At 41.7% G+C, this 22,868-nt stretch overlaps 2 protein-coding genes across 3 annotated transcripts in view; both read right to left on the bottom strand.

Moving 5' to 3' along the window:
- Positions 1-159: 159 nt before the first annotated feature.
- Positions 160-2,869, bottom strand: LOC124995473 (zinc finger protein 135-like). 2 transcript variants are annotated; one of them, XM_047567872.1, is made up of 2 exons: positions 2,669-2,869; positions 160-1,736 (listed from the first exon to the last, which is right to left on the bottom strand). In XM_047567872.1, the coding sequence occupies exons 1-2, from the start codon at positions 2,838-2,840 to the stop codon at positions 688-690; spliced, it is 1,221 nt and encodes a 406-aa protein (XP_047423828.1). In that variant the 5' UTR covers positions 2,841-2,869; the 3' UTR covers positions 160-687. The 2 variants fall into 2 exon arrangements, with proteins under 2 accessions (XP_047423828.1, XP_047423829.1); XM_047567873.1 differs by lacking the exon at positions 2,669-2,869 and adding an exon at positions 2,066-2,290.
- Positions 2,870-4,273: 1,404 nt separating this feature from the next.
- The window catches only part of LOC124997446 (acid-sensing ion channel 1-like), a 49,804-nt gene continuing 31,209 nt past the window's right edge, over positions 4,274-22,868 (bottom strand). Inside the window, exons 3-10 of the mRNA XM_047571146.1 lie at positions 11,040-11,190; positions 10,819-10,946; positions 9,524-9,674; positions 9,329-9,385; positions 8,889-9,042; positions 8,005-8,096; positions 7,832-7,911; positions 4,274-7,576 (exon numbers count right to left, since the gene is read on the bottom strand). Of these exons, the coding sequence (XP_047427102.1) occupies positions 7,457-7,576; positions 7,832-7,911; positions 8,005-8,096; positions 8,889-9,042; positions 9,329-9,385; positions 9,524-9,674; positions 10,819-10,946; positions 11,040-11,190 (933 nt within the window). The 3' untranslated portion in view covers positions 4,274-7,456. The remainder of the gene's footprint in view (positions 7,577-7,831; positions 7,912-8,004; positions 8,097-8,888; positions 9,043-9,328; positions 9,386-9,523; positions 9,675-10,818; positions 10,947-11,039; positions 11,191-22,868) is intronic.

Consider the following 22,868-nt stretch of genomic DNA (forward strand, 5'->3'; position numbering starts at 1 on the left):
TGTCAAAGTTCAACTGCCACAAAACGGATCTTTTTCATTTAAGATTTCATGTGTGTAGTTTCAGTTTTCACCATCTGAGGTCGACATTTGTTATATTTAAATGTGCTTTATAAATAAATTGACATTGACAGTCCACCCAGATTTGACAAATGAAGGCAGTTCCCTCGACACAACACATTTATTGTCAGAATAAATACACGAAATCAGAACAACAGCATTTGACTGCCCTCATCCCTTTAGGCACAGATGATTGAATGCATTACCTCCACTCACAGATTTAATCCATCAGTGTTTGTGATTCAATTTGAATTACCAGCACTGAAATAAGACGAATATCGTTGTTAACAATCTACTTTGATTAAAGACAGTTTGTATAGGAAGTGCATATAATTACATTTGCAACTTGTTAATGTCCAAAGCTTGAAACAGTAAAAAGTTGATGCAATCATGACATAAAATTGAACTAAAAAATTAAAAGAAAACGTTGGAAGAACAACTTGGTTTCTCAGCTTTCACATCAGTTCACCACTTAAATAAATAAATAAATATTTTAACTCATATACTGAAACCAGACCTTATCAGGGCCATATAACAGTGTGACATGCAGCTAATTCACAGGACAGTTACTGAAAGTAAAAATCTGAAACCTCCATCTATAATCGGTTCATAATCTTATGATTTTCAAGCTTAGTTTCCCACAAATGTTTCAGGACTGTTCTCCCCTGTGTGTGTCCTTGTGTGGTTATTCAAATTTGATAAGCAAAGAAATTTTTTCCCACAGCTGTCACAGGAGTAGGGCTTCTCACCTGTGTGCGATCTTAAGTGATATTTCAACGCTGACGGATCTTTAAACCGCCTCTCGCATGTGTTGCAGGGGTAAGGCTTCTCACCCGTGTGAATCCTCACGTGGCTCAATAAGTTACCATTTCTAGTGAAACGTTTTCCACACGTGTTGCAAGAATAGCGCTTCTCCACTTTGCGAGTTTTTGTGTCGACCGTCAAACTATTGCAACTTTTCGTATCCATTTGGCAAGGAAATGTTTTATCCCCTTTATGGATTCTCCTGTGAGACTTCAGTGATGACACGGCACAAAATCTTTTCCCACAAGTATTGCAAAAGTATGGCCTCTCATCTGTGTGGGTCCGTTTGTGGACCAACAAGTATTCCCCTCTTCTGAAACTTTTCCCGCACGTTTCACAACAATACGGCCTCTCGTCCGTGTGAGACCTTTCCTGACATTTCATAAAATACAGCTGAAAGAACCTTTTCCCACAAGTGTTGCAAGCGTATGGTTTCTCACCTGTGTGACTTCTGAGATGCGTCTTCATTTGGGACTTATATTTAAAGGTTTTTGCACAAACCTCACATGTTAAAGATGTTTTACCCGTGTTACAGTGACTTCTGTGTTTCTGATGCCTCTTCTCCGGCTCTGCCTTTGTAGTTGATCCGGAGTCTAAGTGTTTATTTTCTTTCTGATCTTGGCTCTCAGCTACATGAGAGTTGTGGAATAAAAGCTTGTCGCTGTTTGATTCATAAGCAGGAGTCAACATGAAGGCATCAGTCTCCTGCTTCAGTACAAGCTGCTCTCCATCCTGACTACAATAGAGTTCCTCGAGTTCCTCTTTAATCTGAGGAGGCCCTGGTTCCTCCAGCTCCAGACTGAAGTTCCTCTCCTGGTTACAGAGCTGCTGGTCAGTGAGTAGGTCCTCTGTATGAACATGTTGCTGTGGAAAGTCTGAGGGAACAAAGGGATAAGAAGTAACTAATGTGACACACATCAGAGATATCAGTGTTTTACTTTTCTAAAGTCGCAGAAAAGTGCACAAATGAGAATTATTTAAGTTCAGCAGTGTGAGTGGCTCGAGTTTGGACAAGAGACAAAGTTGTGTTTGGTTGTCGTTTCAACACTAAGTCTTCAGTTTAAAATGAACTGGTGAATTCTTCACCATTGAAAATTACCAGAAGGTACAAGTTTTATTTATTTCCAGTTGTGTCCAAAACCCCGATAAGGATGGTGACCTGGAACAGTTTTGACCTTAAACATTTGTAAATGGTAAAAATTACCTTTTAGGTGAACATGTTGGTATTGTGTACATGGAGAAATTTGATGTTTCATTCACAGACATTATCAGAAGAGGGTCAAGGAGAATTTAAACGTGTCTAAAATTTAAGCTCACTAAATACAACAGAGCATAATATATCTTTAAAAAGACACTATGCAACAACAAGCTGCACCAGACAGGAGAGTGTACGACAGTATCAAATATGTGGCAAAGTAATACTACTATTAAAACAAAAATATGACTTAAACCACCGCATCTGACAGCAGCAGGTTCTTTGTTTACTTCCTGGTTAGACGAATATAATTGGACGACGTCAGGCCACGTGACATTGCATCCAGTTTGTGATTGGCTTACAGTTCACACACCGTAGACTCAGTTTATGACAGAGTTGTCAAATAAATCTGATCGATTTAAGACTGATAAAAAACGTAAATATGTGGCGGGGAAATTGCTGTGAGAAAAAAAAAATATCCAGTCTATCTTTAAGAGTTATTTTTTCATGCATTCATGTTATTTCACATGTAGGCTACGACAATAAACGTAGCCTACAGGTCTGAGTCACAATGATTAATGTCTTTAATAAGACCCTTACAGCTTTACATACCGATGCTGTGTAACTTTATACCGGGTTTTGTGGTGACGTCCAGCAGTCTGCGCTGACGGCTGATCTCTTCTTCGAACTGGATGATGGATTTTTCAAAGACCCCCAATATTTCTTCAGCAGCTGCAGTCAGCCTCTCACCGACAAACGCCCTCAAATACTGAGTTAAAGACATCGTTACTGATATATTCGCCTATAATACGAAAAAACGTCAGCCCTCCATCTAAAGCTTCTTGTTCTTCCAATGCTTGGCTTCGTCTTCTGGTTAAAGATGAATTACCGCCACCTGCTGGTCATTTGTGACATCTCTTACACTCCTTTAAGTGTCTAATCAAAACCCTTCCCACGAGGCTTTTCCTAAAATACTCCCCAAAGTAATTTTCTTGATTAGAGCCGAGAGTAGTATCTGTAGACAGTGAATATGACTCTGTGTGTCTGACTGCAGCCTGAACATGGTCCCGTTGGGCACTTACTATTCTGAGACGTTCATGTCCTCACCCCGTCAGATTATAACTATTTCCTTCTTCCTATTTTCCTCCTTTCACATTTGATCGTGCATGGGCCAGAATCAAGAGGGAAGAAACATCACAATGACTGTTATGAAGTGTGTTTAGTAGATGAAATACTAGCAAGATGTCTGCCTGTTGACTTTCATACCCACATGGGTATGGACGCGGTGTGATGCTTCGGGCAATATTCTGCTGGGAGACCTTAGGTCCTGCCATTCATATGGATGTTACGTTGATATCGGCCACCTAAGCATTGTTGTACAGCGCACACACGCTTTCTTGGAAATGGTATTCGCTGGAGATAATGCCTCCTGCCACAACAAAAACATTGTTTGAGGAAGGGTTTGAGGAGAAAAACGAAGAGCTCAAAGTGTTGACCTCCAAACTCCCCAGGTCTCAGTCCAATCAAACAACTGTGGGATGTGCTAGACCAGGGGTGTCAAACTCTTGTTAGTTCAGGGGCCACGTACAGAACAATATGATCTCAAGGGGGCCAGACCTTCAAATAATGACAACTTCAAATGTTTCCCTTTGTTTTAGCACAAAGAAGTACATCATGAAAGTGTTTACATATAATGAACTGCACCAGACTTTATGAACAACCAGATGTTTCTTAAGAAAAAGAAGTGCAATTTCTGTATGTCTCAATGTTGTGTTATGTCCACAGCTCTTACTAAAATTGTGTGAAACGTAGGAAAAGTAGTTACTTTTATTGGAAAATTTGCAGTTAATGTCTTCAATGTAATTTTTGCACTTTGCAAATTCATCCCGCGGGCCAGATTGGACCCTCTGGCGGGCCACTTTTGGCCAATGTTTGGCTAATTTGGCTAATGTTCGATTAAACGCATCACAACCCCAAATGTAAACTTCACAGTGCTGCTTGAGGAAAGGTCTGAAGATCACATGTGTCTCATCCTGGGGAGGACAAATGTTGTCGAAGCATTTGGTCCAGACCTGGACCACGACTGAAAACCCAACGATAATGAGACACAATGAAAGTATTTCTGCTCTTGATTCATCTCACTGGTATTTCACGTCAAACCTGTCACCCCGCTGTTCACCAACACAGAAATAAAGACACTCACTACCTTGAAAAGGATAAAAGTTACATAAAGTTAGCATTTAATTTTTAATATAACAACAGCTTCAAGTCCATTATTCATGTTTACATCACCACACTAAAACGACCATCCTTTCATCTCAAAGTTGAAAATGCAAAGTTAAAAATGGAGGCCAAAGCAAAAGCAGAAAGCATGGCCGACCGGAGCACTTGATCAGAGATGCATGACGTCATGCAGCAGACAAACAACAGCCTGTCTGTTCATTTTCTAGTACAGACGAGTACTGACGCTCAGACGGCACAACTAGCAATATGAAGTAAAAAAAGAAAAAAGAAAGAAAGAAATGGTCTCATATAGTTTGTCTCTGATAAATATACCTTCATGAAATAAACCAACTACAATCATGTACAGGAAATCTGAACAGAGACACAAGACTAATATAATTTAAATAAATCCAACAGGTACAGCATTGAACAGACCAGACTATGCAAATACATTAAGATTATTATCCACAGTCATTGCAGTATCTACATTAAATTACAGTTGATGGTACGGTTGTGCTTGAAAGTAACACTACACAGCTGATACTATACAGTTCCCACAGTCAAGTTAATTAACTGCAACATAATATCTTTAGATTTTTAGATTCCTCGGGGTCAGAGCTGCCTGATAAAACACACAGGAACACGACGACTTAGTTTGGTGCGTGGTCAAACCACGCGGAGTACTTACAAACACATACACGAGTCAGACGTGTGGACGAAACGGTTGGACCACATTTAGATGGAAAAACACATTCAGCATATTCATCCTCGCTGATCGGATCTCGCCATGGTAACACAAATGAATCGGGGGCAAAGTCCTTCAGATGTGATGAACGTCATGTAAACACAAACGATGCTCCCCTTAAACGAATATTCTTTGTTGGAGCATTTTTTATTTGTTCATATCCTGGTTTGAGACCTCAGAATGTTTTCACTTATTTTAAGGTGTTGTAGCTCGGTTATTTTAATGTTTTACTGCAAAAGTTTAATGTTTTATGAAGTGCATGAGAAAACTGACATCACCTTTGCGTGAACTTAGCCTAGCTTAGCTCGAGGACTGGACACAGGACCCCTCATGTTTTGTAGCTCCTCCTCTACTTTATATCTTTGTCCAAAAATACGGTTTGGAGCAAGGAACCTAAACCCCTAAAAAAAAAAGGATCTATTAAAAGTAGACCACCAATGTCTTGTACATGCCCATACAGTATACGTGGTCAATATGATTTAATTTGGACTAAACAAATTCACTTGGAACAGCTAGTTCTTATGTTAACCTGAGGTCTTTCTACACCTCCTGGTTCATGTTTGTGTCGAGGAGCAGCTTTAATGGGAGGCTGCTCCACTTCTTCACTTTTTTGTGCAACCTGGACCATTTTAAACAAAGACAGAAGACAGAGAGGCTATCAGTGCGTGAAGCTGGAAGGTCTGGACAGGATTTAGATGCTCATTAACGTCAGTGCTAATAGAAAAATCAAATTAAGCAGCGACTGCCACGTATCACTGAACCAGACGTTCACTCACTGCTTCTTTTAAATCACAGAAAACTAAAGCTTTTTTTTTTTTTTTGTGGCTTCACGGGTCAAAATGTGTTTTAATTAAGTGACTGTCACTCCAGGAGAAAAGATCTAAATAACTGGATCGGCTGCAGCGTTTAGCTCACAGTGTATATTATGATAAACCAGCATCGAGGAGAGGGCCATTCTGTTTACATTTACATCTGATGATGCACAATCGAACATCATAAAACCAGCAGGGTACGTGGGTGTTCATCTCCTCTCAGGGTCAGCTGTTTACTGCAGAGTCAGCAATGTTGTTCAAAAAAGAAAAACAACAACAATCCACGTCAGCATCTTTTAAAGGCAGATCAGGAGCAATCAGAAAACCATTCTCCCTCCTCTGTTATTGTCTTCACAAGCTGCATCCTTCACCGAATCAGCCTTTGGCTAAACAAAGATAACCAGAGGCTGTATGTTCATATTTAGCAGACGCACAGAAGCGTGTTATCAGTCTTCTCATGCACAGGTGAAGTCTGCCAGAAAGTGACAAAGCCTAAATCTCAAAAGTAATTACAACTGCTACAGCCACATTTTCTATCATACGTTTGTTACGTAGAAGTTTGGCTTCATTCTGACTAAATGTCTGTTTGTGTTTGTGTTGCGGGAAATATCCACCACCGTCTTGTGGCCAGGTCTATTCCACAGCAACCTTTCAAATTGTCATAATTCGTCCTCTTAACGTGGGGTCTTTTTATTCTCATATTCTTCTTTTCATCTAAGTTTCATTTATTCTTTTTATCTTTGACCTCTGGTAACATTTTTCCAACTTTAAAGTGGCTTCCTCTTGTTTGCCCTCGGCTGCTGTTTGCTCCGTCTGTCAAAGCACTTTGTAAACTCATTTATTTTTACTGGTGCAACATAAACAAAGTTATCATTATTTTTTTAATATATAAATGGGACTTCTCCCACCGTACAGCACGAAAAATGTCCTCTGTGAAAACAGCCAGTAGATGTTCAATTTAAAGTCACATTCTTTCAACGTCTCTACATGAAAACGACCTTTTTGTTTGTCACTTTTGCTCGACTCATAAATTCTTCATGGTGCTGTCACCCTGCGAGATGAGGTAGTACAGTATATTGGCAGAAAGCACAGAGTTTAGAAAGGGAAGACAGGCTTAAGGTGACGGTTAGGTGAATATAATAAAAAAATGGATAGTGAAAGAGGGGAAGAATCCAAGAGACTTCAAAAGGATAAAAGTGAAAAACGTGTGACGAACAGGGATGAGAGGATCCTTCAAATGAACAATTGCTTCACGTGAAAATCGACGGAGGACAAACGCCACAACACAGCTGGGATTTCTAACTCTTATTTACTGAAGACGCATGGACCCTCGTTTAGCTCATGCCCCGTTTGACTGTACCTGTTACTACGTCTTGAAAAGTTGTTTTACAGATGACCATGCAGTTATTCTAACGTTTATGAATTCATCACAACATCACTGCTGTGCCGCCGGGCCGGGTGGGTGGACGTCGGCGCGCGGCCGCGCTCTCAGCCACACACAGTTCAGTTCACACACTCCCTCTGTTCTTCCGGCAGTCGGGCGACCTGCAACGAACAAGGTCCACGAAGCAGCTCGGAGACGAGAGAGCGCAGAGGCCCCCCGCTCACGGCCGCGGAGGCCTAGTGAAAGTTACTGACGTGACACTTGACGTCGTCTAAGCTCAGGACCGTTCCCTGGTCGTTGTTGTTGTGGTGCTTGTGCTTCTTCTCGGAGCAGCGGCACAGCTTGTACTTTATCACCTGGCAGGGGGAAACGAGGACACTCAGTCAAAAAGTTGCCCCGGGTTGGATTTTTCTTATTTTATATATTCAAGCTTTCAGTTATTTTTTTTTTTATGCGAGATTCATTCCTCCACAGGAAGTGTAAGAGTGTATTTTTTTATCCAAAATGTGGTGAAATAAGTAAGTAAGCAAGTAAATAAGTAAAATAAAGACACCAGTGTCCTAATTACTTCTATGCATCAGGATTATTTTTCTTCATAGACACTTTCTCACCTCATAAAGGTAGTCAAACAGCTCCAGAATCGTCAGTATGCTCGCCCCAATGAAGAGCCCCATCTGACCACCAATGTCACCTGCAGTGAGAGGTCAATGAGACGTGAGAACCAGCCACGACAAAGACAGTGCTTATACATCTACTGTGTTTACACATGGACGTGACGCTGCACCTAGGAGTCCGGCCACTTCGTACGCTTTCTTCTGTTCGATCGTTTCGTAGTTGAGAGCTTCGAAGAAGATGTCCAAGACCAGGATATTGTCCCTGTGGAGACGACATAAACGAGAGAAAACCTCAACACGTTGCTTTATTGTATTAAAGGGTCGCCTGTCCAGTAAAATGAATCGGGAGCGTTGGAGGGCTGAGACAGATTTTGTGTATTTAATCTGGCTCTGGGAGGGAGGGGGCCGATCCATAAATAAAAAAGCAAACGCAACCCTGACGACTGTGTTTACTGCTAATACTGCGAACAGGTTTTACCCTCAGAACTCTCTCCGTATCCGTGAGCTTCTTGTAGTACGTTGAGTCATGCACATTTTATACCAGTTATCTTCTGAAAGTTTAATGTCTCGCTCAGATTCCCATTTGTTCTTGATGTATAGTGTTGAACTTATTCTTTTCTCCCTTAAGGCTCAATAACAGGCTGAGATAAACTGAGAGCCTGGTGATACTTGTATCACCATATTTCTCTCTGTCTCTCTCTCTCTACCCATATATATATATTAGCTGGAAACACAAATCAAATGAAGCCAATATAAATACACATAAAGAGTAAACTCATGATAAGTGACTGCGAGGACTGTTTAAAGATTAAAGATTACTCATCACTCTTTTATTTATTTGCATGTTTGCTGAGAAGCTTTTTTTACGCTTTAGAACCACTTATCGGTTGTCGCGTTGTTCTATCATCATGTTTTGTGAGATTCTAGTGTGATTGTCAAACAGAGTGAGTCGCCCACACACGTCACATTTGGGCTTTTTGAAAAATTGTGATTCCTTTTATTCCCTGACATCAGACTTTATCATTTCAGCATAAAACGCGTGGTTGATTCTTACTTGATGTACTGCTCAGATTTGTTGTACTTCTTTGCGAGGTATTTAGCCGAGGCCTTGCTGGGGATCTTGACGAACGACAGCTCTTTGCTGTATCTGGTCATGTTGCACGGCGTCTCGCACACGCAGAAGTTGTTGTCTCTTTCCACCAAGAAATCTGGAGAGAAGGAAACCAGAGCGCAGCTTCACCATCGGATCAGTGCGACTTGAGGACGTGAGGGGATGATGGGTGGGTGTGTTACTGATGTTGCAGGGACCTCTTTTGGTCTCTCTTTTGAGGACAAACACAGTGTCTTACATAATGCAAATCATTAGATCTGAGGAGGGAGTTTTTTTTTAAGGTAAGTTTGCAGGAAATAAATGAAAGTCCATGTAATGTCCTCTAAAGTGATGTGTGTGTCTGCTCTTTAAAGTTTCAGATGTGGATGAAGTCACTTTCTTACCGAGAGCCGGGTCAGCACATTCTTTGTACAGCTCGGGGGTGCAGTAAGGTGCATCGCCTGCAGCCAAAACAACACATGCATCTCATATCACTGCTTTTCCTGTTTTTCTTTCCTTTCCTTTCCGCGAAGTGCCTCCAGTAATTTTCGCTGACTGATGCAACTCGGATACAGCAGCGAGAAAGAGACGCTACCTACCGGGCATGTGCACCATGCGACAGTTGCAGTTGTCCACCAGGTAGCGTGTTTCACAGTCGATGCGACAGGCCGTGATGCTGTAACTATCAAAGAAGTCCGAGTCCATGGGCGTTACCTTACAGTCTCCCCAGGGCGGAGGGAGATATATCAGCTGCAGCGACGACACATCCCCCCGTTACCGGTGTTTTCAAGTCGGCCATGTTGGATGATAGGGTATAGAGATATTCCAAGTTATGAGACAGCGGATAAAATAAATGAACAGTAAAAACGTCACATGAATCAGACTCGTGCTGGTCGGAGAACAATGAATCAAGGAAATGCAAAAAGTAAATTCAGTTTTATTCTACATCTTACGTAAATGGGCAAGATTTAATTCGGACCCATAACTTCTACTGAGCTTCACACTTTTTTGGAAGAGGTAATAGAAATGTTTCATCTTCCTCACATTTGGTCCATCCAACAGTCTCTATAACATGAAAAAATATAAATGAAAAGTACTAAATCCTTACAACTGAGAGGAAACAAGAACTTTTTAGAGTGTAATTCTCTTATGGACAAATAATGTAAAATTAAAAATCAAACAACAAATTGTCATTTTAATGCCGATGACATACACTCAGCGGCCACTTTATTAGGTACACCTGTTCAATTGCTTGTTAACACAAATAGCTGATCAGTCAATCACATGGCTGCAATTCAATGCATTTATTCATGTAGAGATGGACAAGACAACTTGTTAAAGTTAAAACGTGATATGATTGTTGGTGCCAGATGGGCTGGTCTGAGTGTTTCAGAAACTGATCTACTGGGATTTTCACATACAACCATCTCCAGGGTTTACAGAGAATGGTCCAAAAAAGAGAAAATATCCAGTGAGTGGCAGTTGTGTGGATGAAAACACCTTATTGATGTGAGAGGTCAGAGGAGAATGGGCAGACTGGTTGGAGATGATGATGGGCTACAGCAGCAGAAGACCCCACTGGGTACCACTCCTATCAGTTAAGAACAGGAAACTGAGACTACAGTTCACACAGGCTCACAAAATTGGACTGATGAGTTTTGATTTCAGCTGTGACATTCCGATGGCAGGGTCAGAATTTGGTGTAAACAACATGAAAGCAACCTTTAACTAGCAAGGTGTACTTAATAAAGTGGTCGGTGGGTGTATTTGTATTTGAGATCTGCAGAGGTCTCTGCATGTATGTGTATAATGTCATCACAACTACTCAGTCTGGTGGACAAAATTTAAAAGAAAGAATCGGGGTCATTGTTTAATGAAGGCGTCGTGTTTTTACCCTCTGCTCCTGGCACGAAACAAACGTCTGGAACCCGGGCGCCACTCCGAACCCGAGCTGGTCAATGAAGGACGGCTCATCCTGACTGTGGATCTGAACTTTGACGCCAGCTTCAAACGACGTCTCATCTGCACAAAGACCAAGGAGTTTAAAAGATGAAACCAAACCAGACACCTGCCTGCACACACACACACACACACACACAGCTCAACACACGTCACCTGTTTCTCCCCAGACTGGCAGGTATTCATCCTGCTGAATGTCCAGCATGAGCTCGAGGCCGTTTCCCATCCCTCCCTTGGTGGTGATGAGGGGTGGACGTCCATCACCGCCAGCGTTAAAGGTGTAACACTTCCCGTAGCGAGTGAACACCTGGGTGACACACGAGGCAGATTTTGGTTAGGAGACGCATCAACCTTTCAGAAGGCCCTGACGATGCTTTTCCACTGGGGGTCAGTGTTTGACTCTGTTTACGATGAGAGTGAATATGTGAGTGTGTATGGCAGAAACAGTGTGAGGGAAGGAAAGAGGGACAACCATGTGAAAAAAAAAAAAAAAAAAAAAAAAAAAGGGGGAGAAAGGAGGCGAGAGGGAGACAAAAATGGAGAAAGGAGGCAGTGTGCTCCAGTGGGTGTATGAGTTACACAATCAACCCAGTGAGGTGATGGAGACTGGCAGACTGGCGATTTAACATTCCCTCGCATTTCCTTTATGGCACTTATAATGTGCCCGATGTTACCATGGAGACAAAGCACTCCAGCTAGGAAGAATACCACCTTAATTTTCAAAGAGAGCCAAGACACAGATGTTAAACTGAACCTCGGCGAGATATCAGCGAAAGCCCACATGACATGGTAAAAAAAAAAAACAGCCTTGAGCGCATGGCTTAAAATAAGACAGAAATGTAACAATATTGAGCTCTCTTTGGTGAGGAGTTAATCTCGCATTAGAGTGTTTAGTGTTGTATGAGTCACATAACCCATGCAGGGAGAATGAGAAGGAGAGTGGGAGAGCAGGGAGCAATGGAGGGCAGGGACGCAGAGTGAAAGTGACAGAGAGAGAGGGAGAGAGGGTGAGGAGGGGGTGGAAGGGGTGGAGGGGGTGGTGGTGTGGGGGAGGCTAACGCTCGGAGCTGGCTATTGTTCAGCATTATGGCACAGAATGACATATCTATGATTAGAAAGAACAAACCAACCACGTAATTGTGGAGAAAGAGTTTGGCTCTCGCCAAGGGCGGCTTAGACATTTAGGCCATCTATCAGGGAGAGGCAACAAGGGACTGCTGCTGGTTACTGAAGCACACATCAATCTGAGCTGAGGAAAGGCAAACGAAAATCAAGACACAAATAATGAGCGGAAGCTTAATAATGACAACAGGCGAACCTGAAGGGAACGTTTTGTTAAGAGTCTACAGACACGCTTGTTTAAAACCCCTCCCACCTGGTCGACGCCACGACCAGAGGAGAAGGGACTTCGACCAAACTGCGGTCGGTCACCTGTGTTAAACTGCCGGGAGCCTGTGTATTAGCTCCACATTCAACCTCATAGCAAGCAGCTGTCCATCTGCGAGTCTGTCACTACAATAAAAAACAACAACATTTTAAGCTCTGGTGCAAGTTTCCCCGAAGATCCAAAAACAAATTCATCACGCTGACATTTATTTAAAATTATGCACAAGACATTTAAAATATATTAAAATTTAATGGCACACTCATAAAAACGCTCATAAAAACAACCTCAATATTGGGTGTGAAATGGAAAAAGATAGAGTGAGTGAAGAGGAAGTGGGACTGTGAATGAAAAAGGGTGTCATTAAAACAGTCACCGTGCAGATTTTTAATGAAGAGTTGGTAAAAGACGACACCGGCGCGATTTAAATGACCTGACGGACGCTGGTTGACAACATCATGTCTTCCCCTCTCTGTGACTTGTGGGCTCGGTGTTCGCCATCTTACGCCGCGTTTATGTGAACGGTGAAAAACCAACAGGCCACAAGTCATTTTCAATTTAAGTCAACGATATGAAGCTACAAATCAAAGCAGAGGTGGATTCAGTTTTTTTTTATTTTTTTCAGGGCTCGACAATAACTTCGGTCTGAGGTAGAGCTGAGGTGGACTGGGGTTATGGCTGATTATGAGAAACCAAGCACTCGCTACAGTGTTGGCCAATTTCATTTCGAATTCATTCGATATTTGTTGAGATATTTAAAAGCACCTCATGGTGCTGGACGAAAAACCAAGCAACTATGAATACCTACACGGCAGTGCTTTCTAATCCATGCTTTTCAGACTGGATCAAAGCGGTGGACCTTCATCATCATCATCTTTGCTTTCTTACCAAACCACCACAATGACTACAATGACGCACATAGTTGCACATTCACCCGCCCTTATCGATCACAGAGCCTGTTGAACCCCCGATGGCCGAACATCTGTGAGAGCTGAAAGGCTTCCTCCACAAACGGGAGCGTAAATGTGTCAGATCTCACCCAGGCTGCACCTCATTAAATATATACACACATGTCCTTACGTAAATGTTGAATCCATGCGCATGACATGTGCCGTACGTTCACCAGAGGCTCGATCGACGCACAGATGTCAGGCAACACTTCCTCGCGTTAAATAGTTGATGTTGGAGCAGAGGTGGTGAGAATAAAAATATGTATAATGCACAAAGTCTGCCGAAGCCAGCACGTAAACTACGGCTGCTTGTTATGAACGATAAATAAATCATTGCGCGTGTAGGAAAAAGGGCTTCTGCGGCGCAAATCATATGGAACAGCGGGAATAATAAATACGGAGAGAAAGCATGAATTTCATTGTGACATGTGTACACTTTTCACACCCCTTTGCCACTATTTACAGATACGCCACCAAACAAATCAATCCTTTTTTTTTCTTCCCCCACTGAATTGAATACATTACTCGCCGACTGCAGTTTACACAGGCTATAATCTTCACAGCCCTGTGATCAATAAAACTGTCACTCACACACAATTTCCCAAGTATTGAAAAGCACTCAACAGAGCTCAGCTGTAATTAATCATTATGCACATAATTATGCATATCTGTTTCCACAGGCACATAGCATTTCGAAGGAATCGCTAAGTCACAAATCCGTGCACTCTCCCGTCCATTTAGCGACAACTTAATACAGTCTTGCAATCTGTGAGCTGCTAAGAGACGTCTCAGCAGGCTAAGTTCAATCCATTAGTGCTCCGTTGTTTTATGGGGATGTTTCCAAAGACTTTAAAGTCATCTCAGTAAAGTGCAAACACTTTCCCTGTTATTATGGTGTATGCTTAAACAGCCACCACCGGGGGGGCCAAAAAAAAAAAAAAAAAAAGCTATTTAAATGCAACCGTGAGCAAGCAGACATCAGCCCACGGTGACCAGCGCTTGAAAAATAAAAATGACAGTATACAAGTCCTATTGTTCATCTTGCGTAACTCAGGACTGTAATCTGACGAGGATTTCTACTGACCTGGAAGAAACGAGAAATTTCACACTATACTGCTTTTCCTTCACACGCGTACAAACTAATAAAATAAATAGAGGCATTAATATTAATAAGAGGAGGGGAGTCGAGGCCCTGTTGGTCTGAACTCAGACACAGCAGGGCTTTAAGCTAAATGTAGCTAACGCACTCATTGACGTTTAGCGATGGCAAAACAAACAAAACAAAAAGTAAAGAAAAACTATTTAGGAACATGAATATTCTCTGTTTTTGCAAAGATTTCCATTAGCTACTTCACACTTCATAGCATCAAGGACTGAGTTTGGATTTTGAACCAACAAAAACTCAGTTTTCCGTTCCCAAAGAATGTGACTGAGGCCTAATTTGCGGCAGTTTGATCCGTGCAAAATATCAAAGCACGAATCAAAAAAAAAAAAAAAAAAAAAAAAAAAAAAAAAGCCCACATGCATGATTATTCACATATCCCACTGTGTGTGTTAAAAATCAAAGTAAAGGCTGGTGCGTTCTGTGAAGGTGATTGATTGCAGCTTACACTTTCAGCGATGGTGGAGTCTGATCACTCTTGTTAACCAAGGTTAAAATAATTTGAGAATAAAAGCATCAGAGCCGAACCGCGACTTCCCCCTCTCTCTTTGAGGTTTTGAATGAATAGCTGACTCACCACGCTAATAAACAGTCTTGGGTGGAACAGAGATCCAATCCAGAGAGACAATAAAGTGAGGGCAGGAGATTGAATGCCAGAGGCACAGTGGAGTTTGTGTGTGTGAGCGTGTGTGTGTGTGTGTTTGAGTAATAATGATGCCCAGAATATGGAATCGGACCCTGAGTCACTGATTGTCAAAATAAAGAAGTCAAGATGAGAGAAAAACAAGATAGGTGCAGAAAAACTGCAGGGCTCCTCGGGGGAGTACAAACAACCAAAAGGCTTCATAAAGAAACCTTTTTCTTTTATTTTTTTGTTAATCACAGAGAAAAGACCAAACACCGTGCTGCACCACTGAAACATGAGCTCCATGGATAGACACCTTTGTGTGTGTAGTTTAAAATGGTTGGAAATGTGAAAACAAGCAACGTATTCCTATATCATCACAACTACTTTATTCAGCTGATTGTAGAATTGACCCTTGTTTTAGTGGCATGAACGTTTCTACTGACATTCCCATTTAAAATGACAATCCTGTGACATTTAATCTGTGTTTATTCTAGTGTACACTTGTTTGACAGTGCCCATCGTTCTTAACTGTAATGATATTTTAATTAAATGTATCCATGGTAACCCACATAATTAATATGGTGACCACCGCAAATGCTAAACATAAGCGTGAACATGGTCACTGTTAGCATGTTTGCATTCTGACAATGAAAAGCAGCCACCCAGTTTGTGAATACCTTGAACTTAATGCTAATATTAGCATGCTAGCTGCGTGAACTGAACCATAACGGCCATTAAAATGACCACTACCTGCGTCTAGATGCTCTAACATGTGGTCTAATATTTTAACATCAACATTTGCTCATTTGTTACCGACAAAATGGAGCCGAGCCTAATGGTACTAGTACTGAAATAAATAAGTCAATGCATCATCAAAGAGATTTCAATTCATCTACCAGACATTAAACTCAGAAATGTGAATTTCATGGCAGCATCAGGAGATATCATGAGGATTCATCCTCGGGGGACCATAAATGTCTGAACAAAGTGTCATGGTAATCCTTCCTGTGTATGTATATATATATATATGTCCACTCATAAACCAAAGCAGAGAAGATCAGAAATCTCCTCACACAGTAGGCCTACACAGTAGTTTTTTAGCAAACACATGTAAAGCATACGTAAACAGTACTAAATAGTGTATTTTCAGGGGGGAATTTCAGAAATTAGCAGCATCTGGGTTTATCTACACAGGAAGTGCTTATTAGCATGACCACATTCATCCTTTGAATATATGATCAATATTCTGCAGAACTATAAAGCGACTTAACTACTGTGTGTTTTTTTTTTCTCAAGGTCAAAGTCTGAATAATGAGCCAGAATTGATAATGCAAATGAGTACGGGAGTTGTTTCCAGAGCACTGAGTGGTGGATTCACCACTGAGCGGCACAGGCTGAAGTTGGGGCAGAGCAGCGACACGATCACTTAATCGTTTGGACGTCAAGTCCTTTTGATGCTACTGACAATGAAGGAGAAATCTACAGTCGGGAGCTGTTAGCCAAACTTTTCTGGTGCATGAAGAAAATGAATATTCATCTCGAACCACTTTAAAAGTCAAGATTCAATAGTTCAAGGAAACCTCTCCCAGCGCAACACATTTATACACGAAATATCTTAAAAACCTCCTCCTCTTTTGTGAGAGTATTTTTCAGTCTATCGTATTTGTGATTTTAACCACCATCTGCACGCAATAAAACATTTAGTTCACTCTGTCTTTCCTTCCTTCCTGGCCTGCACTGCGTCCGCGGTTCCTCTGTGTCTCCTGATCTATGATGTTCTCTCCCCTGTGAACTCCACTCCATCTCCTGCCGCACTTCCCCACCCACCCCAGCTTCATTTGATGAATATTTCACAGGCCAGTAGAGACAGTCCTCCTCCTCCTCTTCCATCCTATTCCCAGACACTGTCCCGCTCTTAGTACCTATCACCTTCAGAGACAATAGCATCATGGCGCTCGGTACAGGGCACCTCAGGAGACCGCAGGAGAGCGGGGAGCATATCATATGAAGAAAAAATGGAAGAGTGTGTTCACTTAAGTTATAGACGCCTCAAAGTGGTGGCCGGGTCTAAAAATCACGGCAGAGCTGACCTCAGCGCAGTCGCAGCTAGAAAGACTGAATTAAAGATGTGGGGTCAAATCAGGTAGACGTTATGAAACGAGGCCACAACACCGGCCAGGTGAGAGGAGACTGGAGAGTCTTTATAGTCTGTGCGGCTGCACTGTGATGACATGAAAATACTCCACGGCAGGAAAAAGGTCCTGCACGTAAAATACTATCGGCAAAATGTGCTTGTTATTATAAACATCAATGCAACAATTAGGCAGTTAATCAATTACTCAATTGATAGAACATGAATTAATAACTATTTTGACAACAATTTTAAAATTTTAAGTGATTTTTCTCTATCTTAGGGGTTTAAAGAGTTGTAATTACTAACCTAGAAGTCTTGTCTGTCCAACGAAGACTTTAATTTATATTCAGCTTTTTAGTTAATAATCTTACGCATTATAAAAAACATACTATTGGATAACTTTACCTCTGTGGATATTTTTACATGGTCAAAAATTTGACAGTCTATGTGTAAGATTAAGATGGTGTCAGCTGTAATAATAGTAAAATAAATATATAATATTATATATAATATTTTCTGACTGAAATGTGATGGAGTTGAAGTATAAAAAAGCAGAAACTGGAAAAACTCACTTCAGCACAATACCTGAGGAAAATGGAGGTGGTGTTCTTCTTCTTCTTTAGTCTAAATTTTGTGGCCAGAAAGTCACAAATGCTACATCTTTTAAGAGCCTTTAGGGAGCCGCTGCCATCTTGTAAAATACCAGCATTTCATTGGTTTTTGTTAATTGCATATTTTTGTGTTCACTAAAGAAGTCTGAAGACATCACTTTAAGGAGAGGGACGTTTTTAACTATTTTTATAGACAAACTGATTAACGACTAAACTGAGAAAATAACTGACACTGAAAACAATTTAATCACATTAAAAAAGCGAGCCAACTTTCCATTATCATTCAGACAGATGCGGCACAGTGGGATATAAATCAGTGGGGAATTAAAGAGACACCCTTCCCGAGAAAAAACAGAGGAGATTCACGAAACTGCTTAATAGTCGATCAAGCTCAGACGACAGAGCCTGAAGGCCCCTGTCTGGCTCAGTGGACGACTAATTGTTGTTTTAATACAATCCCTCGTCTCCGTGTGCGGATGGACTTGCAGTGTACGACGCACTGAAAGGATCTGCCTGTAATTCCGACCCATCTTGAGCTCCTTTTTTCCCCGAAATGAGGAGTGGGAGGGGATGATTGTTGAGAGGCTACTTTAAATAACCACTGACAAATGATACTTTCAGACTCCTCCAGTGCTCAAGCTTCTTGGTGAATAATGGAAATGATCCTGGCGAATCTGGACGCAAGACATAAAAGTCTCAGAATTGGCGGGTCGCATTCATTTAGAGATGCTCATTTTTCTGCAGAAGCTCTTGCAGTTCGCAGACAGCCTCTCATTCTCCTCCAAGTAAGTAAAGTACAGCAGAGTGAGATGGTAAATAGCTGCTTGGAGGACTAAAACATTCACTGTAAGTCAGTTGTTGCGGCTATGCAATTCATTTTTATAATTGGTTTAAGTTATATAGCCCCTAAAAGTACAGACACTGCTTGCAAATTGTCATATGTAACATTAATCTGAGCGCTGTCACCCACCCCCTCTCCATCTCCTGTCCCTTGTGCCAAACCTTGAGATCCATATAGGATGTTAGAACCCTCCCTTGCCTTGCCTTCCTTTTCCTCTGCACGTCTCAATCACGAATGTTGCCTACAAATCTCCTGCCGGGCCCCTTGTGCCAGCCACATGCAGAGCCCACGCTCGCTCTCTGCTGCCAGAGAAATACGAGGCAAGAAGAGAGGCCATCGCAGCAGCAGCTAGCTAGCTAGGGCCGCGTCTCCAGCGCGCAACCGCCTCTCGTCGTGCACAGCTGAGTAAACATCGAGGGATAAACAGCCCCGGGGTGAGAACGAGGGGCAGAGGCCTTACTAACAGCTGAGCTCATTTCAAGAGTCAGACAGCAGGGTTAACTAGGATTAAATCATTACACGTCTGGTGTGACCGAACTGGTCGCCTCTCTTTATTTGTTACGGACATTAATAAATGAGTACAGTGTGAGAGAAGATATGCCAAATGTATGACAAGAAGAGTAAGTCAAGTTGAAGTACAGGCTAACAACAATAAAAATTCACTACATCCACTAAACATCTTACAAAAAACCCAAAAAGAAATAAGAAGCATTCATGAGGTTGGATATCTAGAACACACCAATTAACTATTTATAAGGTCAAAACTGGTAAAACTCATGGACATTGTTGAACTGCAAAAAGCACAAATAATGTTCAGGGCCAAAAACAATTCATTACCACCTACAATTCAAAAACTTTTTAGAAATGGAGATGGGGAATATAATTTTAAAACTGACAGGTCATAAACAAGAATTAAAAGCTTTTGTGTTTCACTATGTGGTTTTCAGTTATGGAGCTGGTTACAGGTAGATGTGACGTGATGCTTAGACCTGATGAAATTTTAAGAAATAGATAAAAATATAATACTCAAGAGATATATGGATGAGACAGCAAGTATCGCACTAAATTAAGTATTACTGCCTCACCTTGTAGGTTGTGGTTGTTATTACTCTGTTTTTGTTTATTTTCATTAGATCACTGAGGTAGAAACCGTTTTCCTTTTGTAAAACATGTAAGCATTCAAGTTGAACCACTGATGGAGAAGGAGTGGGACTAGATGAGTTTTACTTCCTCCCACGCCTTTTTGAATATATTGCATGTTTCTTTCTTCTTCTTATCTTTTTATTTTGAATATATTCAAAGTAAATAAAGCTCAAATTCAAATTCAAAAACATAGAAGAAATACCATGAGACTGAACATGAGCACGAGGGAGGGGATGATGGACATATGAACATGAAACTGAGATTCTGCAGGTTTTACTGTACGTTTAAAGTGTAAAAACGCTGACTACTGTGTGAGGGGTAGAAAAAAAGAGATTTTAATAAATGAGACCTGCTAAAGGAGATCCAGTGCCTGAGGAAATAAATGTCTCCTGAGCCTCTCTGTGGTTTTCTTTAGGCAGGAAGTGGTGCTTCCAAGGAGGGAGGATGACCGACTGTAACACTGTTCCTCACTGGATGCATATCACCAGAATGCTTTTAACATGACATGAACCAGGTGTATTGCAGTCCGTCCCATTTCATACAAATGTGACTGCAGGGGTGTAGTTAACTTTCAGTCATGTAATGACAATATGGAAATTTGTCAACCTCTGAATTAGACCCCTTCACAGTTTGTACACAATGTGGCATATATCAAAGGGCGGGGCTTAGCTGGAGGCAAAAGATCTCAAACACTATAGCTGGTGGTGTAACAGTGGTTTTGGCACCAAAAAATACAGCAAGACGACATTTTCATGGCTGAAAGTGACGGTGTTCGCCTCAAGCTTCCCTCTGTTTTGCCTCCAGTTAACATCATGACGTCACAGTGACGTAGGACATGAAGGGATCTAAAAGACCAGATCCTTCAAGAGTGGCATGACAGCTACACTGGATTTAAACTTTCCTCTTGCCACTCCTTCTGCAGAGATTTGGTAGAAACAATATCTGCAAACGTCCCACGTCTTTCTAACTAAACACGACTTGGAATCATGAAACAAACTGTTTCCCTCTTAGCCCGTGCTAACGTAGCTAGCGTTAGGCTTTGTAATGGTCTGTGTACAAAACTGCTGGTTTCATGAAATCAGATAAGTTTTTTTCACTCAACATTCTGGGATACCCCCCAAACAGATACACCAATTTGCTCCACTACACTGTATCTACAGCGATAGGCTATAACATTATGACCAATTGGAAATAATCACTGGTTGAGTGAAAAACACTGATTATCTCGTCACCGTGGTACCTGCCAGTGGATGGGATACATTAGGCAGGAAGTGAACATTTTATCCAGTGGATCGATCTGAGCTACTTTCACAAGAGCCCAACTGTGTTGCCTAGACGACTGGCAGAGTACCTTCAAAACTACAGCTCTAAAAGTGGTGTTCCCGGTGTGCTGAGGTCAGTACCTATTTGAAAGCGACGTGAGCATCAGAACTGGACCAAGGATCTATGTTCACCCTGTGTCTGCGTGGGCTCTCTCCAGGTACTCCGGCTTCCTCCCACCTCCAAAGACATGGTCTTTAGGCTGATTGGTGACTCTAAATTAACCCTAGGTGTGAGTGTCAATGGTTGTTTGTCTACGTGTTAGCCCTGCGATAGACTGGTGACCTGTCCAGGGTGTACCCCGCCTCTCAGCCGATACCAGCTGGGATAGACTCCAGCAACCCCCACGACCCTAGTGAAGGATTAAGAGGTATGGAAGATGAGATGAGAGGTATGTACATGTTGCTTACATGGCACCAGCATGCAACAATATTCAGATGATGGTACATAATAAAATAACATAATTGCCAGGATGCATGTTTCTCACATTGTTATGAGATCAGGTTGGTGGTTTTGATCTTGTGGCTGATCGGTGTATACTTCGACTCTGGCAGTAATTTTAGTATTGAAGGTGTAAACACTGTAACAACATGCATCACATTAAACTAGGAACACATTTATGCTTTTGTTGCAAAAACTTATGATACTGAATTATGTATACATTATGTATCATGAGGCTTGTTGGCGCCAGATTTCTTGTTGGCTTATCAACACATTATTTTGACGCCTAAAGCACCAAGCTGTGTTGTCTGTCTGGCTTCAGCAATGTAGTAGCAGTCTTAGCAGACCAAATGAGCTGAACAGTGCCAGAGCCCACAATAGGTCTCTATGGATTGTACCTGCGTGGAGCCTAATAATGACGGGTCATTTCTGTGGAGTTTAAATTAGTCTCCAGATGATTGCGTGTCCGTCTGGCTCCAGAAACCAAGACGAAAGGATCCCAGTGAATTAGGAGTGACTGGTGGTAATAGAGTTTAATACACAATGCATGTGCCTATATGTCAGTGTACTTGTCTGTGTGCTGTGTGTGTGCTCTTGTGTGTTTAAAATTGTGTGCCGGTCCCTTCGATGCATGTCCAATAGCATGCAATGTGTGATAATGAGCTGTAATCACCTTCCAGCAGGATGGGGAAAACTAATTTCGAAAAGCCAAAAAGGCTGTCACAGAGCATTTCACCTTACACCTTCCTTTAACTCGGTAATGGCTGCAGAAGGCTCCTGAAATTGCATGTTTCACTTTGCACATGCACCTCAGCTTTTCTTATAATTTACGCCGACTTTAATCGATGCTGTCTTCCCCGTGTAATGAAATTGTGTATCATGCTAAAGTTAGTCTCAATTGGTTTTTAATGTCATCTGAAGTAGACAAAATAAATTAAATCAAATTCAATTTACAAGAGTCTACAGCCACTGTCCTCGTTGTGTTGCTATGGTGCAGTGATGCCATTCTGCTCCTAAGTGTGTGCTGTGAAAGCTTGACCAAACCCCTTGCAGCCAGACAGCTTCCTAGGAAAAACGCCACATAAATAAGTCAACACAATGTGTGTTCTGTGGTGAGACGAAGGCCGTAAGTATGGACATGTGTCGGGGATAACAGCGCTCACACATGCATGTATGCACAAGATATGTTGAGGGCTGATGTGTGACATACATGTATGTTCATTCTCTTTGGATAACCCTCGTAAAACATTGAATCTAGCGGCACAACAGAGTACTCAATGACTTATTTTTGGAATAGCAGCACCATGATTCAACATCTGAGTGGCTGCAATAAAGCAGCTGAGCTCCTCTGGGGTTTGAGCTGGGACCAGC

This window comes from Mugil cephalus, chromosome 1 (assembly GCF_022458985.1).
Source record: "Mugil cephalus isolate CIBA_MC_2020 chromosome 1, CIBA_Mcephalus_1.1, whole genome shotgun sequence".
NCBI lineage: Eukaryota > Metazoa > Chordata > Actinopteri > Mugiliformes > Mugilidae > Mugil > Mugil cephalus.